The following is a 17,117-nucleotide window of genomic DNA, read 5'->3' as shown; positions in this document are numbered from 1 at the left end:
AAAAACATGGGAAACATTAATGCCAGACTGAGAGAAATTCACATGAGATACTACCAGACATATCCAACAGCAGAATGATTAGATTCCTGCCTTCTTTTTATGCAACTCCAAAACATGTGTGGCTTATTTATTATTCTGTTGTAAAGATTTCCACATGTATTGTGTACACCTCTGCTGGTAGCTTCTTATTAGAGAGAAGCCATTGCATCTAAATCAGCAGAATTTCCCCCCAGAAAGAGTAGTTTTTCTCCTAAGTTGGGCATATACAGAGATAGTGATGGATTTTTATACAGTGGTACCTCAGGTGAAGAACTTAATTCGTTCTGGAAGTCCGTTCTTAACCTGAAACTGTTCTTAACCTGAGGTACCACTTTAGCTAATGGGGCCTTCCGCTGCCGCCACGTGATTTCTGTTCTCATCCTGAAGCAAAATTCTTAACATGAGGTACTATTTCTGGGTTAGCAGAGTCTGTAACCTGAAGTGTCTGTAACTTGAAGCGTCTGTAACCCGAGGTACCACTGTGTGTGTGTGTGTGTGTGTGTGTGTGTGTGTGTGTGTGTGTGTAATCATTGAGGAGGTGTTGTCTAAGCAATATGAAAGAACTTCGCTTGGTTGGGCAGATGTCCCCTTATCCCAAAGCAAGCGAACAAAAAAAAAAAAAATCCCACCCTCCTCAACCCCTCCCCTGGCTTGAAGATCTGAAATCGTCAGCTCCTGCTTTTTGTGAAGAAAAAAGTTTCCTTCAGCTGCGCTCCTCCAGAGCTGCCTCTGAAAGGGAGGTCTGATGTGGTTTTGCAAACACTGAGGAGAATTCCAACGCCATGGAGTTTCGGCACATAATCATTTTCCTTTCCATTTTTGCAGCCGGCATATCGAGGCGTAAGTAGAAGAAACTAAATTAACCATTTCATCTCTTTGGAAACCACGACTCTCACTCTCCTCCTCCCCCACCCCTCCTTTTCTCTCTGTCAAATGCAAAAATGCGGCTTTGGAGAAGTGATCTCATTTGCCTGGCATGTGATTGTGTCCAGGCTGCCCTTTTTATTTTTGTCATAGGTGGGAAGGTTGACAGGTGGTAGAAGTGGGGGAGAAGGAATTCAATTCAGTTGTCATTTAAAGGTGAACCCACCAAATTCACACGTTCCGAAACAAATACTCAAAACTGAAACGCAGCCATCCTTCAAAATTCACACTTTTCCAAATTTTGCAATGCAGTTCTCCAGCCTAGGAATGTGTACAAAAAAAATGTGTTACTTGGGTGGAGTGTGCATCTAAATGAATATATTAGTGAAAATGACATTCAAAAAGGAATTATAAGGCGAAATAGCTTTGCAAAGGTGGGTTTGTTGAGCGACATTGTGGGTTCAAGCCCCCCATTGAGCAAAAGATTCCTGCATTGCAGGGGGCTGGACTAGATGACCCTCATGTACACTATCAACTTACAATTTTTTCTATTTTTGAGGAGAATTTCACGCTAAAATTTTCATGAGAATTTTGAAACACACACACACAAAATGCAGAAATTCAGAGAGCTGATTTTAAGATTGGAAAAACGGAGAGCCGTCATCCGTAGCAGGCGTTGGCTAAAATCATATCTGCCAATTCAGAAGATGTGAGGTTATCAGCTTAGTCAAGTGATTTGTTTTCCACTCACCCCAGCCTTATTGTTCTATAGGTAAGGCTGCTTGGGGAACTTAATCTTTGCACATTCTTATATGAACTCCTATGGGTGGGTGTGCACTAGGTTTCGTCTGTCTGACATTTGTGACTCCATTCTCAGGTGTTTAAATGTATTGAAACATGCGTTTTAGTGTGTATTTAGAGAGAAAATGTACATTAAAATAAGTAATTTAATAGGTTTTTTAAAAAAAATCTTTAAGCATTTTGCAGATTAATGGAATTGTAACTAAAAACATGATAGGAAATAGGTTTGCTCACCCTCAGTTAAATGGATGTTAAAATACATGCTTGTTTTCTCAGGGCTCAGCTCAATACGCTACTAAATGTGTCACTTGCCGTGATGTAAGGGTTTTTTTTAGAATAATAAAACAAAGTGCACAGGGTTGGGGCAGTGCTATCTAGATTGAGATGACAGCAACTCAATGTTTCCAAAAAGAGGGAGATGTTTGGCAGAGGGGAGGATTAGCATGGAAGTTAAACACACACACACACACACACACACCAAAGTTGTGTCACTAAGAGGTGTTTTTCCCACTTTTTGCAGAGCAGGGGGGAATTTGCAAACAGAAACATTTAGACATTTTACTGCAGTAACAACAGTAATTTACAGCTGAGCACTTTTGAAGTGTTGTTCCTTTTAACTTTAAGGTGGCAATCCCATTTCTATTTACCTGCGGGTAAGTCCCAATGAACTCAGTGGGATTTCCTATTGCACAGGCATGTATAAGACTGCAGGGCAACGCAGTGTATTTATTTAATTCCTTTCAAACTATCTCACTTTGTTGCATCTCTTAAACCCTTGAATCTGTTCTGCAAGAGTTAAGTTTTTTGGGGTTTTGTATACTGGAAGCTAATTCTTTATGAATGGAAAATGCAAATGTGATGAATTTAAAGTATAAACTCATGTCAAGATAAACGACAGCAGAGAAGCGAAATTTGCCAGGGCTACTGTGAAATTTGTCTGGGAATTGCATTATTTGGGCTTGCTGTCTTTCACTAGACGTGTAGCCTCCAAATGTAGTTACAGCAGAGAGGGCAAGATGCCTTCACTTGCTCTGGGGTGCCACACATGTTATTAGTTTACCTGCTTCAGAATTGAATTCTGAAATTAAAACAGACCCCCATTTTGTGACATTTCCAAGGATCAATTACAAATACTCATTCAGCCCCTATTTCTGGTCTCTGTCTCTTCTTCTTTGTCCCAATGTTAAGCTGGGCAGTTGCTTTGCAAAAATGTAATCAGTGCATGCTCAGTGGCCATGGGATGCTGACTCAACTGTAGGGAAAATCTAAATGGAGGTGCAATGGTATCCTAGAAAGGGGTGTGGCTGGCTGGCACTCTGAACAGGAGCACTTTCCATAGCAAGGTTTATTAGAGGCTACCGCCCACACACTTCTGCTACATTTTTCTGCTTGTGTGGTGGCACCTCGGTAAAACCACTGCTTACTGTTTGTAGCAGAGTTTTCCCCAGAGGCAGAGGACAAGAACAGGAGTCATATTCAAATTCACAGTCAAGAGCCAGTGTGGTGTAGTGGTTAAGAGCAGTAGACTCGTAATCTGGTGAACCGGGTTCGCGTCTCCGCTCCTCCACATGCAGCTGCTGGGTGACCTTGGTCTAGTCACACTTCTCTGAAGTCTCTCAGCCCCACTCACCTCACAGAGTGTTTGTTGTGGGGGAAGAAGGGAAAGGAGAATGTTAGCCACTTTGAGACTCCTTCGGGTTGTGATAAAGCAGGGTATCAAATCCAAACTCTTCTTCAAGAGCTTTATTGCTTTACTGGTTGCACAAGCATTTCTGTTACTATTGTATACAAGCTATTTACATTCCTTCTTTATTTCTTCAGCATGATATATTCTCAGTCCAGTGATCTGGGCACCACAGTTCAAGAAGGACACTGACAAACTGGAACGTGTCCAGAGGAGGGCAACCAAAATGGTCAAAGGCCTGGAAACAATGCCTTATGAGGAACGGCTAAGGAAGCTGGACATGTTTAGCCTGGAGAAGAGGAGGTTAAGGGGTGATATGATAGCCATGTTCAAATATATAAAAGGATGTCACATAGAGGAGGGAGAAATGTTGTTTTCTGCTGCTCCAGAGAAGCGGACATGGAGCAATGGTTCCAAACTACAAGAAAAAAGATTCCACCTAAACATTAGGAAGAACTTCCTGACAGTAAGAGCTGTTCGACAGTGGAATTTGCTGCCAAGGAGTGTGGTGGAGTCTCCTTCTTTGGAGGTCTTTAAGCAGAGGCTTGACAACCATATGTCAGGAATGCTCTGATGGTGTTTCCTGATTGGCAGCGGGTTGGACTCGATGGCCCTTGTGGTCTCTTCCAACTCTATGATTCTATGATTCTATGAACAATCCTGAGACAGCAAAGCTCACAGTGTCAGCAGCACACATTGTCTTACTTCCAACCTTGTTGTCAGCATGTGTGCTGCTGACAGCATGTTTGTGTGTGTGTGTGTGCTTTCATCGTGTGGAAATTGCAGCCTGCAACTTCCTTGTCACGGTCTGGCTCATGGGCAATCAAAGTCCCAGCAGGGGGCGTTAGGACCTGGGGCAAGATGACAGGGTGGGAGCAGGAACAGGGTCCAGAAGCCAGGAGTCAGGAAGCCAAGAGTCTGAGGGTCAGAAAGATGGGAGTCAAGAAGCCAAGGGTCCGAGGGTCAGGAAGCAAGGAGCCAAGAATCCGAGGTTCAAGGATCAGGAAGCAAGAAGCCCAAGGCAGGAAGCGTGTTGCTGTGGCAAAGAGCTGAAGGGAAATGCTGACCTTATAACCCTTCCCAGCTCTTGCCACCAGGTGCTGTGAGTTACCAATCAGCCTCACCTGTGAGGCTGTGCCTTGCTTCTTCAGAACAAACTTAGGAAGGCCCCAGTCCTGCAAAGTCCTATTGGTCACAGGGCCTGGCTCCTGCATGCACACCTGACATTCCTCCCTTAATTTGCACCTCCAGCTGGCACCAATCAAGCCTAGAGTGCCATTCCTACACACTAAAGAAAAATTCTGGAACCCTCTTTAAAGCTTCCAGGAACTTTTATCTGTTTCTTAAAGAAGGTTTTCCTAACAATATTTTGTTGCAGGTCTGATTTGTGCAAGAGTGGCAGCAACATGGTGAACACCTGCACCCTCAAAGGCTGTCCCTGGTTCCCACAGGTTCTCATCTCCACTTCCTGCATCCCCCCCCCCCTCAAAAATATGAGGCTTGGAAACAGCATTCTGTTGTAGTCAGGGTAAAAGGCTGTACTCCTTATGTTTCTCCAGTTTGCAAATGAGCCTATCAGTCCAAAAAGGTTGGTAACTCCTGTATGTGCAGGATGTTGGAGACAAAAGCTTCAACAACGTGAGAAGGTTGGGTAGAGATGCTTCAAGAGGGAAGCTGACAGGCAGTTTCATCTGGGTTTAATATCCAAGGGAATCCCAACTGAAACATTAGGAGAAAGATGGCTTGATTAAAAGCACATGGGTTGGTTTAATGCCTTTGTTTGGGAGAATGTTTTTCCTTCAGGGCCTCAAAAAGGATGTTTTAGAGTCAGAAAAGTTTCAGAAACTAATCAAGGGTGTGGAGCAGCTCCTTTGTAAGAAAAGGATGCAACATTTGGGGGTGTTCTGGTTTAAAGAAATGGCAAGTAGGAGGCGACATGACAGAAGTTTACAAGATTATGCATGGCATAGAGAAAGTGGATAGAGAAAAGTTTTCTCCTTCACTCAGAACGTTAGAATTCAAGGACATCCAGTGAAGCTGCTGGGGGATTCTGGAGAGATAAAAGACTCCTTCATGCACTACGTGAACTGTGGAACTCACTCCACCAAGAGGAAGTGACAGGCACTAGTTCTCTTTAAAAGAGAATTGGACAAATTCATGGAGGTGAAGAAGGCTACCAGTGGCTACTAGCCATGATGTGCATGTTCTGCCTCTGCAATCAAAGGCAGCACACTTTTGAATACCAGTTGCTGGAAACCACAGGGCGGAGAGTGCTCTTGCGCTCAGATCCTGCCTGTGTTTTTCCTACGGGCATCAGGTTGGCCACTGTAAGACTGGGATGCCCAAAATAATAATAATAATAATAATAATAATAATAATAATAATAATAATAATAATAATAATTTATTATTTATACCCCTCCCATCTGGCTGGGCTTCCCCAGCCACTCTGGGCGGCTTCCAAAAAAATATTAAAATACTGTAATACATCAAACATTAAAAGCTTCCCTAAACAGGGCTGCCTTCAGACCTGTTCTTATTTTTTTGAGCAGAGTTTTGTATTCTGAAGCTCATCAGGTTTCAGGGAAAAGGGGAACTGGATCACAGTTAATATTAATCAGATTGAAATTGTCAGAAACATAACCCTTGTGCGGATTAAACCGAGAGCACATTCTGCAGAGGAAATGGTTTTAGAACAAAAAGGGCCATTTTCTTCATGGATAGAATCCATTTATTATTATTGCTAAATAAACATGGTGGTCTCCAAGATGACAGTGTCAACCTGAATTCCTGTAAATGTGACGTTGCATTTAAGCTCCTTTTTTTTAGGTCTATGGTAAATAAACAGCTGCAGGATCAGCAACTGAACCTACAGAGAGTTTTCTCTAAATGCCTTTCTGCAATCCCTCTTGGTTTGTTATTATAGGAACTCTGGAGAATTCAAAGCATGAAGAGTCCTGTGTCTCTCAATGTGCTGGTGAGTAGACAAGGCAAATTCTTAGTACTGAACAGTGGCGGGGCAGTTTATATGGGGGTGGGGCAGGGAATTCTCCAGCAAGTTTTAGCCTCTTGGATAAATAATATGAATACAGAAGAACCTCAGAGTAGGGAGGGAAGAGAAAATTAGTTTGTATCTTAATACAAAGTTCCCTAATTTTCCCTTTCGGAAACAATATGCAAACTGAAGCACAATTGTCCTTCAAAATTCACATTCCTCTGAATTTTGCAATGCAGTTCTCTAAACACATTATGTGCACAAAATGTGAAAAACTGCATACAAATTTATATATTGGTAAAAATAGCATTAAAAGCTACTGGGACACTACCAGGGAATTTGTAGAACTCCCAATATATTGGGGGGGTTTAAAATGGATAGTGTAATTTATTATTTTGGACCCATTATGCCCCAGATCGTGAAGTCATGCCAAAGTCATGTTTCAGTCTGCCATCTTCAATCTGAATGGTGCCTGGCATGCAACCTTTGATGAAGACTGCCACTGCCACATTGGGAATATTCACACCAAGTTTAGTGGGGCTATGTGTGAGAGAGAGAGATGCAGGCAGAAGAAAAGGGCTGGGATGGATCTGCAGCTTCTGCTTGCGTTTGGTAGGAGCTGCAGCTCCAGTCCAGATCCAGTCCAGCCTTTTAATTCTGCCTGTGTCATTAAAAAATGACAACAACCTTTCAGGTGTGCCTGGGCACATCCAGCATACCCTATGTGCACACTTTTGTGCCCAACTGTCAATAACAAAGTTGTCTCAAAACTTTACTCTCCCCGCTAGAAATCAATGTGCTGCCTCTCCCGACTGGATCCAGATTCAGCTATAGATACTCCACTTCGACCAACACATTCCTTCCAGGAAGGGCTGAAGAAAGGAGTGGCATCTCCCTTGAAGGCACCGTTGTTGTTGAAGTGCTGGCAAGATGTCACAGAGTCTTAAAAGTGAGTGTGGTGGCAAGTCCAACGGGGGCACAAAAGGCTTTGTGCTCCTGCTCCAAAGATAGATAGATACATGATAGATGATAGATAGATAGATAGATAGATAGATGGATAGATAGATAGATAGATAGATAGATAGATAGATAGATAGATAGATAAATAGATAGATTAGATAGATAGATAGATAGATAGATAGATAGATAGATAGATAGATAGATAGATAGATAGATAGATAGATAGATGATAGATAGATAGATGATAGAGATAGATAGATAGATAGATAGATAGATAGATAGATAGATAGATATAGATAGAGATAGATGATAGATAGATAGATAGATAGATAGATAGATAGATAGATAGATATAGATGATAGATAGATAGATAGATAGATATAGATAGATAGATAGATAGATAGATAGATAGATAGATAGATGATAGATAGATGATAGATAGTTAGAAAGATAGATAGATAGATGGATAGATAGAGATAGATAGATAGATAGATAGATAGATAGATAGAGAGAGAGAGAGAGATAGATAGATAGATAGATAGATGATAGATAGATAGATGATAGATAGTTAGAAAGATAGATAGATAGATGGATAGATAGAGATGATAGATATAGATAGATAGATAGATAGATAGATAGATAGATAGATAGATATGCATTTTTATTGGGTTTTCTTTCACATACATCAAAAAAACAAAACAAATACAACAAAGTTCTATAATCTTATACCCACTTGTTTTTTCCTCACTCTGCCGAGCGCAGACTTCCCTCCCTCCCTTCAGCAGGTTTTCATTTTACACTTTTCTTTCCGCAGTTTCTTAATAACATCCTATCCACATCATAAGATTTATTTTAATCCTGCTACAGTCTTTAGACTTCTACAGTTATTACTTATATATTCCACAAATTTACTCTGAACTTTGTTTCCTCTTGGTTACAAATCCTGTAAGTCAGTTTTGCTAATTCCGCATATTCTAGCATTTTTGTCTGCCACTCCTCCAATGTTGGTAATTCCTGTGTCTTCCATTTTTGGACTACCAGGATTCTAGCAGCAGATTATACATGAATAATCTCTGGTCTACTTTTCCTATTTCTTCACCTATCAAGCCTAGCAAAAAGGCTTCCGGTTTTTTGGGGGGAAGGTATATTTAAACAGCTTTTTCAGCTCATTATAAATCATGTCCCAAAATTGTTTCATTGCTCCTGCTCCATTTATAGGAGTGGAAGTTCAGATTTGGGAAGTCTGAAAACCTGCCATGAGCCCTGCAGTGCTGTCAATATGAAGCTTGGTCCCCAGGTTCCAGTACAACAGGAAGAGGAAGAAGAACCAGAGCGGGGCCTGATTGGTGGGACCTAGGGTTGGAGGAAGGGGACTCTCTCCTTTGTGCCTTGTCTTCAGCCACTTCAGAAGAAGGAGCGATGATGTTGGCTATTCCCCCTGACCTCCAAGAGAGCAGAGAATCTCAATGGAGGCCAGGGAGTGTTGTGGGCAGCTGAGGGAGGAGGCAACTCAGGAATTGGCAGCAACAGAAGGGTCAGGATAGTTACCTAGAACCAGGCCCCACCTCCACAGATGGCAGCAGCCCCACTCACCCTGAAGGGTTGTGTTTTTACAATCCCAACGTTCCCATGAAGTAAAGGAGTGTCACAAGTAAAATTCAAGGAGAGTTGAGAGCAATTCACCCATCACACAATACATTATTTATCTCTCTGAACCATCGAAACACCCTCTTACCACATTTCTCCTTGTGAAGAGCTCCAAATTCCCCCTTCCATCAGAGAAAGGGCAACGCAACTGGGCCAGTTCTCCTGGTCTCCAGCACCAGAGGTTCAACCAGTCTGCAAAATCCCAACACACACACACACCCCACACACACAACCCTTCTCCCTTGTAGTTAGCCATAAAATTAAAAGAACCTTTTAACAAGTGTCGTTGTCGTTCCCAGTTGCAGGATGTCCAGATCAAGACGACATCTGGGTCCAAAGACAGGCTGCACAAAGAAAATGGAGGTTTAAGGTAAAACAAAACTTTGTCAAAAACGAGTCCTCGCTGTGGGAGCAAAATAACTTGGGAGCAACATGGCCTATATTGCAAAGACTGCACCCACCCCCACAGGTGTTAAGATCAGTAGTTTGGGTGGGTGACCCCATGAGAAGGGGGCAGCTCCTAAGTTGTGGAACTCCCTCGCCACAGAGATGCGTCTGGCACAAAAGGTATTTACAAATATCCTGAATCAACCCAATACAGTATCCTAGGGAGGGCTGGTTTTCTACCAAGCTAGAGTATCTGAATGAGTGGGAGATGTGAATATTTACTGGCCCATTGACTACTCATGTACATCATTTGTAAGCAAGTGGTTAGTTTACATCACTTCACCAAAGGGGGGGGGGGACTAAGAAACCTTCCCCTTCTCTATTTTACAGGGAAGCGCTTGAGCAGCATCCCCTTTGGTTTTGCTACCATAATGGAAAGATTCTGAAGATTTTCCCCCAAAGGAGTGAGCCAATCTGGGCACTCAACATCAAGCGCGGCATCCTCAGTGCTCTTCAGACATCCTTGGTGGCAACGACCAATGGCAGCGTGGAAGAGGTGAGCAGTTCTGAACATTCAAAGCTGTCTTGGTCCAGTATACAGTGGTACCTCACCACAGGCCTTAAATTTACGGCATGTAGTGCCTTGAAAGAAAACATAATGAAAATGATGTATAGGTGGTACATGACCCCAGTCAAGCTTGCAAAGATATATCATTTGCCCAATAACAAATGCTGGAAATGTAACGAATGTGAAGGAACTTTCTACCACCTTTGGTGGACCTGCCCAAAGATTAAGGCCTACTGGGAAATGATCTGTAGTGAAATTAAGAAAATCCTTAAGTGGACATTTGCAAAGAAACCGGAGGCTTTTCTCTTGGGTATGGTCGGCCAATTGGTACCAAAGAAAGATAGGACTTTTTTCATGTATGCAACTACAGCAGCAAGAATTCTCTTGGCAAAGTATTGGAAGATGCAAGAATTACCTACTCTGGAAGAATGGCAGACGAAGGTGACTGAATTTATGGGACTGGCAGAGATGACCGGCAGAATCCGTGATCAGAGGAGAGAGACAGTGGAAGAGGACTGAAAAAAATTTAAAATATATCTTAAGAACTGCTGTAAAATTTCAGACTGATAAAATGTCAAGGGGTAAGAAACAGAGAATAATAGCTGTAAATGTTTAAGTTAAGAGAACCTGAGGGAAGTTAAATATAGAAATGGAATGAAGGATTGCTAAAAAATTGGAAACAAGGGTGCAGTGAAGGGGAGGTATGGGGAAGTCATGTGTTGTTTGTGAATGTTTTTCTTTGTGTGTTTTTGTTTATGAAAATTAATAAAAATTATTTTAAAAAAATATATATACAGTGGTACCTCGGATTATAGACACTTCAGGTTACAGACTCCGCTAACCCAGAAATAGTACCTCGGGTTAAGAACTTTGCTTCAGGATAAGAACAGAAATCAAGCGGCGGCAGCAGTAGGCCCCATTAGCTAAAGTGGTACCTCAGGTTAAGAACAGTTTCAGGTTAAGAGCGGACTTCTGGAACGAATTAAGTTTTTAACCCGAGGTACCACTGTATACTCTTGGTCTGAAATATTGGTGACTTTTGTACAGTGGAGACTAGTTCATTAGGAAAAATGTGCACTGCTCCACCAACCCCAGTCTGCCTTCTGCCAGCCCTCAACTGTTTGCCTTCTTACTTGCAACCTGCCCAGTGGGAGGGGGGCTCTTGCTGTCAACTTGCCCTCCTCCCCCCTTAGTCTCATTCTTGCCCCTTTTAGAACTACGTAACATCACATAGCACCACACTCACATCCACATACATTAACAGAGCAACACCTAACACGGCATCCACATAACACAACACAGGGGGGACGTCTGTTGTTTGATACAGTTCTAATTCTGTGAATTAGCCTATATATGGTAAATTCATCCCATGAAAGTACAAATTACCAGTCATTCGTAGCATTAAGAAATAATAGATAGTTATGGAACAGACTTAATTGTTCATTTATTGTTCAACCAAGCCAGAAATAATTACTGGGCACCACATATATTGGGTCACCACCATGACACATGTCCCCCAGTCTCAAAGGCCAATGGGAAGCAATTGTTTCCAAGTGTTTTTTTACTGTGAAGTGCCCTGTAATCTTTGGATGAAGGGCAGTACACACACACACACACACACAACACACACACTGTCTCGCACAGCACTATTACTATGCAATTCACAGTCAGACTGAGATTGGCCATGAAATGGAGATGCTCTTTCGCTCAGAAGTGGGTGAAGCAACAAATATAAATTTTACCATTATACAATGAGTTGGATTCTACAAACACTCACACATGACTCCCTATCCTCTGTCCCAGGGGCCAGCAAACCTTTTCAGCAGGGGGCCAGTCCACTGTCCCTCAGACCTTGTGGGGAGCCAGACTATATGGGGAGGGAGATGAACGAATTCCTATGCCCCACAAATAACCCAGAGATGCATTTTAAATAAAAGGGCACATTCTACTCATGTAAAAACACACTGATTCCTGGACCATCTGTGGGCCAGATTTAGAAGGCAATTGGGCCGGATCCGGCCCCTGGGCCTTAGTTTGCCTACCCATGCTCTGTCCAGACAAGCACATTCTAGTCAGGCAAATGTTGTGGGGGGTTTTGTGGAAAAACAAGGCCGATGTATGTGGGAGGGAGAGTTCCAAGGGCTAAGACACTGCAGACCTATCTATCTCCCCCTACCCAATGCACCTTCTGTTGGGTTGTACTTTGCACTTTGGAGCCCAATAAAATAATTCCCTTCTGTTGTCTTGTGATTGTTAATTAGGTGGATGTCCTGGGGAAATGTCCAACCAGATATCAGCAGAAAGGGCCTCTCCTTTTGAAGACGAAAGATTTAAACCTGTGCTCTCACCGGTTTTCTGGATTTACTTCTCTGAGGTCCATTGCTTTGCCCAGTGCACCAGTAAGTACTGTTAAACCTCTTGTTCTTCCACTATTTCTTTCAAGAAGCTAGCTATGTTGTTACTCAAGAACTTATATGTGTTAAAAACACAAACAACTATTTATCAAGAGGCAATTCACTGTGTTGAGCCTGTAGACACACGGGGAATGGTTCATATCTAGGTAGGAATAGATCAGGCTCTTTTATTTCTGTGCGAGTTTCACATAATGTCCGCTCATAAGCCTGTCCCATCCTGTTTTCTATAATTCTGTAAAGCCACATGAAAAATCTACATTTAATAAAAATAATAATAAATTTTATTTACACCCTGCCCTCCCCAGCCAGAGCCGGGCTCAGGGCAGCTAACAACAGAAAAATTACAGTAAAAACATAATAGGGGGGGAAACCAATTTTAAACTACAGGTTAAAATGCAATTTAAATGGTATGCACTTTTTTCCTGAAATGCGTTTCCCCAAAAATATGTATTTTTGTGCACACTTTTCCTGTAAAATGTATATTTTAATACTGAAATGGCATCACATCATTTGTAGGAATACACAGCTTGTTTGGCCTGATGTGTAGTATGCATTTAAAGCACTGTCATACCACTTTAAACAGTCATGGCTTCCCCCTCCACACACAATCCTGGGAGGTGTAGTTTCTTAAGGGTGCTGAGAGTATTAGTTGACCCCTGTTCCCCTCACAGAGCTATAATTCGTAGAGTGATTCAACAATCAAACCCTTTTCACAGGGAAAACCTTGGGAACTGTAGCTATGTGATGAGAAAGGGGGGGTCTCCTGACAAGTCTCCACACCCTTAACAAATGATTTCCCCAGAATTCTTTGGGGGAAGCCATGTCTGTTTAAAGTGGCATCATAGTGCTATAAATGTATGGTGTGAATGTGGCCTAAGTGGACATTTGATCATCTCTCTGTCCCTATGTTTTAGCCTGATCAGCAGCTCATATCCTCCAAACTTGAGTGTGTTCAGAAGTTTGAGGAGGGAATTCTGGCAGAATCCCAATGTATAGAGTCTCATCTCACTACATCTCCTGGGAGGAAGGGCAGCGGAGTGAAGACCCAGACTCGGATGGCAATGAAACTGTTGCGAACGGAAGCTGAAATCACAGCACATGAAAGAGGTTGGTGCCTGACCCTGTTACCATGTTTATTTGCCCCATCCCCAAGCCAAGTGACCGCTCTTCTCTTTTTTTATTATTATTAATTTTTTAAAGATTTTTCTTTTACAAATTATTCAAACACAACCATATTCAACAATTTACAAATTTTTGACTTCCACCCGCTCATCCCACAATCCTCATGTTTTATATTTGGTCCGCATTTCCTTTATAATATATTGCCAGTTTATAATATCCTTACATCTCATTTTCTCTTTACAATACCCTTTCTCATCACAAAGTCTCTTTAAAACCAACTAGCGTTGTCTGTTCTTCACAAATATTTTCCAGATAAGTCATAAACTTTCTCCAGTCCTGAGTGAACTTGTAATCTTTCTGGTATCTAATTTTTCCAGTCATTTTATCTAGTTCTGCAAAATCCATAAGTTTCAGCCTCCACTCTTCCAGTGTCGGTAGTTCCTCTTGTTTCCATTTTTGGGCCATTAGGATTCTTGCCGCAGTCACTGCATATTGGAAAAGTTTATAATCACTTCTGTTAATTTCTCCTCCTGTAATTCCTAACAAAAAAGCTTCTGGTTTCTTCACAAATGTATATTTAAACATCTTTTTCAACTCATTATATATCATTTCCCAGAAGCCCTTCACCTTCTTACATTCCCACCACATATGGTAAAACGACCCTTCCTTTTCTTTACATTTCCAACACTTATTACATGTTTTAAACATTTTTGCAAGCTTAACCGGGGTAATGTACCATCTATGTACCATTTTCATAATATTTTCCTTTATCATCATACATGCAGTGAATTTCATATTTTCATTCCAAACTTTTTCCCAATCTGCTAATTGTATATTATAACCAAAATCCCTGGCCCAGTGTATCATAACCGATTTAATTTCTTCGTCCTTTGTTTGCCACTCCAATAACATTTTATACATTTTTGACAATATTTTACAATCATTATTTATTAACTCTTTTTGAAATCTGGACTCTCCTTCGATATATCCCCTCTCTTTAAAATCCTTTTTGAACATTTCATTTGTTTGAAGATAATGCAACCAGCTCTTCTCTGCAGGTTGATCATCTAAAGAGCAAAGAGGGTGTGATTTTCATTCCCATCATGACCTTGGGTTGGGTAGAGGGGGAGGAAAATCATAGCTTCGTGTGTGTGTGTGTGTGTGTGTGTGTGTGTGATGTCCGCTTTTGTGCCAACACCAATCACTGGCATGTGACACACACACACACACACACACACACACACACACACACACACAGTGTGGCTCTGGGGTTAAAGATGTTTACCCACCCTGGGTTAGTGAATGCCTCTAACCAATGACAAGTTAATAAAAAGTCTTTTTGAACTGCCCTTGCTTGGGGTATAAGACTTATTTTACCCCACTTATTAGGCTACAATGTCATTTGGGATGGGGGAGAAAGCTGATACTATTTAAAGGTGAAGCTACTCAATTTGCACTTCTGTAAACAATGTGCAAAGTAAAACACAGCCATCCTTTGAAATTTGCACTTTTCTGAATTTTGCACTGCTACTGTTCTCCAGCCAAGTCATGTCTACAGAAAAGCATATCCTTGGATAAAGCATGTGTAGAAGTGCATACATTAAAGGGGGGGAAATCACAGTTTTGTATTTTAGATGAGCAGAAATTTGCACTAAAGGGATGGTAAATTGTCAATATTCCCAAATGCTAACAGGAAAAAAAATGTGTATGATGATGTAATATATTGCAAATCATAATGGGAGGGAGGACTGAAGCTGAGAGCTCAGTTGCCTTCCTGGTGGTTTTCCTAAGGCCTCAGAGTGTTGACTGTGTTTCAATTGTTCCCCATTGCCTGGTTTGACTTCTGCAGTAGACACCAAGGATATCTACGAGAGCAGCCTGTTATATGAAAGGGAAAAAACAGCACGATGGCCGGGAAAGGAGGATGAGGTGGCAGTGGTCTCCAAAATTCTACAGAAGCTTTGTATGAATCCTAGAGCGGATTCCGAGGCAAGTTTTTATATAATTTTTTGTCATAGTTATTGGTTATTGCTGGTGTTGAAAATGTGGCACTTGCATGGGAGAAATGGAATTCTTGTGCTCTTCCTCTGCCCCTGCCCCCCAAAAAAGCCTTGTTGTCCAATAATTTGCACAAGCCTCTTTTAAAGCCATCATGTATTATGGCATTAGCTTTCATGAACCAGAATCTAGCTGCAGACAAATTGTATTTGTGTTTGGGGTGAGTGTGTCATGTGAATCAGCCCTGAGATGTATTGGCTCCAAAGGGGCCCAAGATAAATATGTACTTTTCATCAATGCTCTATGTGTCCCTGGGTTGAGAGGTCACTGTTAGAGACCATAGCTCCAATCAGAAAAACAGATTCAGGGTCACTTGTGCTGAGTTACATTCCCTCCTGGCCTGTTATCCGATGACCATTCATTTGTTAGCCCAGCCTCTGAGAGCTATTGTCACTGGTAACAAAACAGAAGGTCTTGTCTAAGTTCTTTTGTGTTTATTTTATTTCCTACCTTAACCATAAAAGGCACTCCTCAAAGCTGTTTTACATATGCTGGAGTTGAAAGCTTTGGAGAGTATTGTTGGAATTTATTAATAAGGCAAGCAAATACACAAAAACACCCTTTCTCACACTCGATAATTACCCTAACCCAACACCCCACTGAGCACAGATGTAGAATACAGGTTGTAGCCAAGCAGAAATGTATGAACATAAAATAAAAATGACAACATGTTCTATACAATTAGTAAACTTACATGAATAACAGGATATTAACTCTCTAGGGAGCCCATGTGACTTTGTCTAGGTTGAGCAGCCTTCACTACTCAAATTTAGGTGTATTAAACATTATAGACCTGTCCAAACCAGACACACTCTCTCTCTCGCTCTCCCTCCCTCTCTCTCTCTCTCTCTCTCTCTCTCACACACACACACCCCCAAGGTAGCATTTGCCACTGAAGGTTTCTCTAACTACTTTTGCCTTGGTGGTTCATACAGTCTACAGAAGGGGTCAGCAAACTTTTTCAGGAGGGGGCCAGTCCACTGTCCCTCAGACCTTGTGGGGGGCCGGACCCACCACCTCCCGAAAGCACCCCCCTCCCGAAAGCCCCCCCATGCCACCAACACCACAACCGCCGACGCTGCCACGTCTTTGGCAGAGTCGACATCCTCTGTCTCAGTGGGGCACAGAGCCCAAGCCGCTGGCCTGGGCGGCGGAGGCAGCCTCCACGCAGCTGCCGCTTCCTCCCACTCAGCGGGAAGGAAGGGGCAGCACCCAGAGGCGTCCACAGCTTCCGATTGGCTGCAGGAGCTTCCTTCAGCCAATCAGAAGCCATGCCGCATCGTGGAAGTCAGTCTCCACCCAGCGAGGCCTCTGCACTGCGCCTGTTTAGTGCAGGGACTGAATGAGCAGGAGGCAGGGTCCGCAAGGTTCATGGGCCGGATTAACGAGCCCGGTGGGCCGTATCCGGCCCGTGGGCCCTAGTTTGATAACCTCTAGTCTACAGTGTAGCACAGAGTGAATGGTGCCCTCAATCTATTACAGGCATAGGCAAACTTGGCCCTCCAGATGTTTTGGGACTACAACTCCCATCATCCCTAGCTAACAGGACCAGTGGTCAGGGATGATAGGAATTGTAGTC

General features: G+C 42.4%; 1 protein-coding gene across 1 annotated transcript; it reads left to right on the top strand.

The window, feature by feature from the left end:
* Window positions 1-766: 766 nt before the first annotated feature.
* On the top strand, window positions 767-16,960 carry LOC309329694 (microsomal triglyceride transfer protein large subunit-like; the record flags this gene model as incomplete). Its single annotated transcript, XM_081840709.1, has 9 exons — window positions 767-879; window positions 6,314-6,364; window positions 7,171-7,331; window positions 9,289-9,359; window positions 9,767-9,932; window positions 12,206-12,343; window positions 13,273-13,465; window positions 15,330-15,469; window positions 16,874-16,960. The coding sequence occupies exons 1-9, from the start codon at window positions 822-824 to the stop codon at window positions 16,958-16,960; spliced, it is 1,065 nt and encodes a 354-aa protein (XP_081696835.1). The 5' UTR covers window positions 767-821.
* Between the last annotated feature and the right edge of the window lie 157 nt (window positions 16,961-17,117).

The sequence above is a fragment of the Podarcis erhardii genome (genome assembly GCF_964252035.2).
Source record: "Podarcis erhardii genome assembly, chromosome: 14".
In the NCBI taxonomy this organism is placed as follows: Eukaryota; Metazoa; Chordata; class Lepidosauria; order Squamata; family Lacertidae; genus Podarcis; species Podarcis erhardii.
The sequence above is the reverse complement of the archived record's forward strand: the minus strand, read 5'-3'. Positions and strand labels throughout refer to the sequence as shown.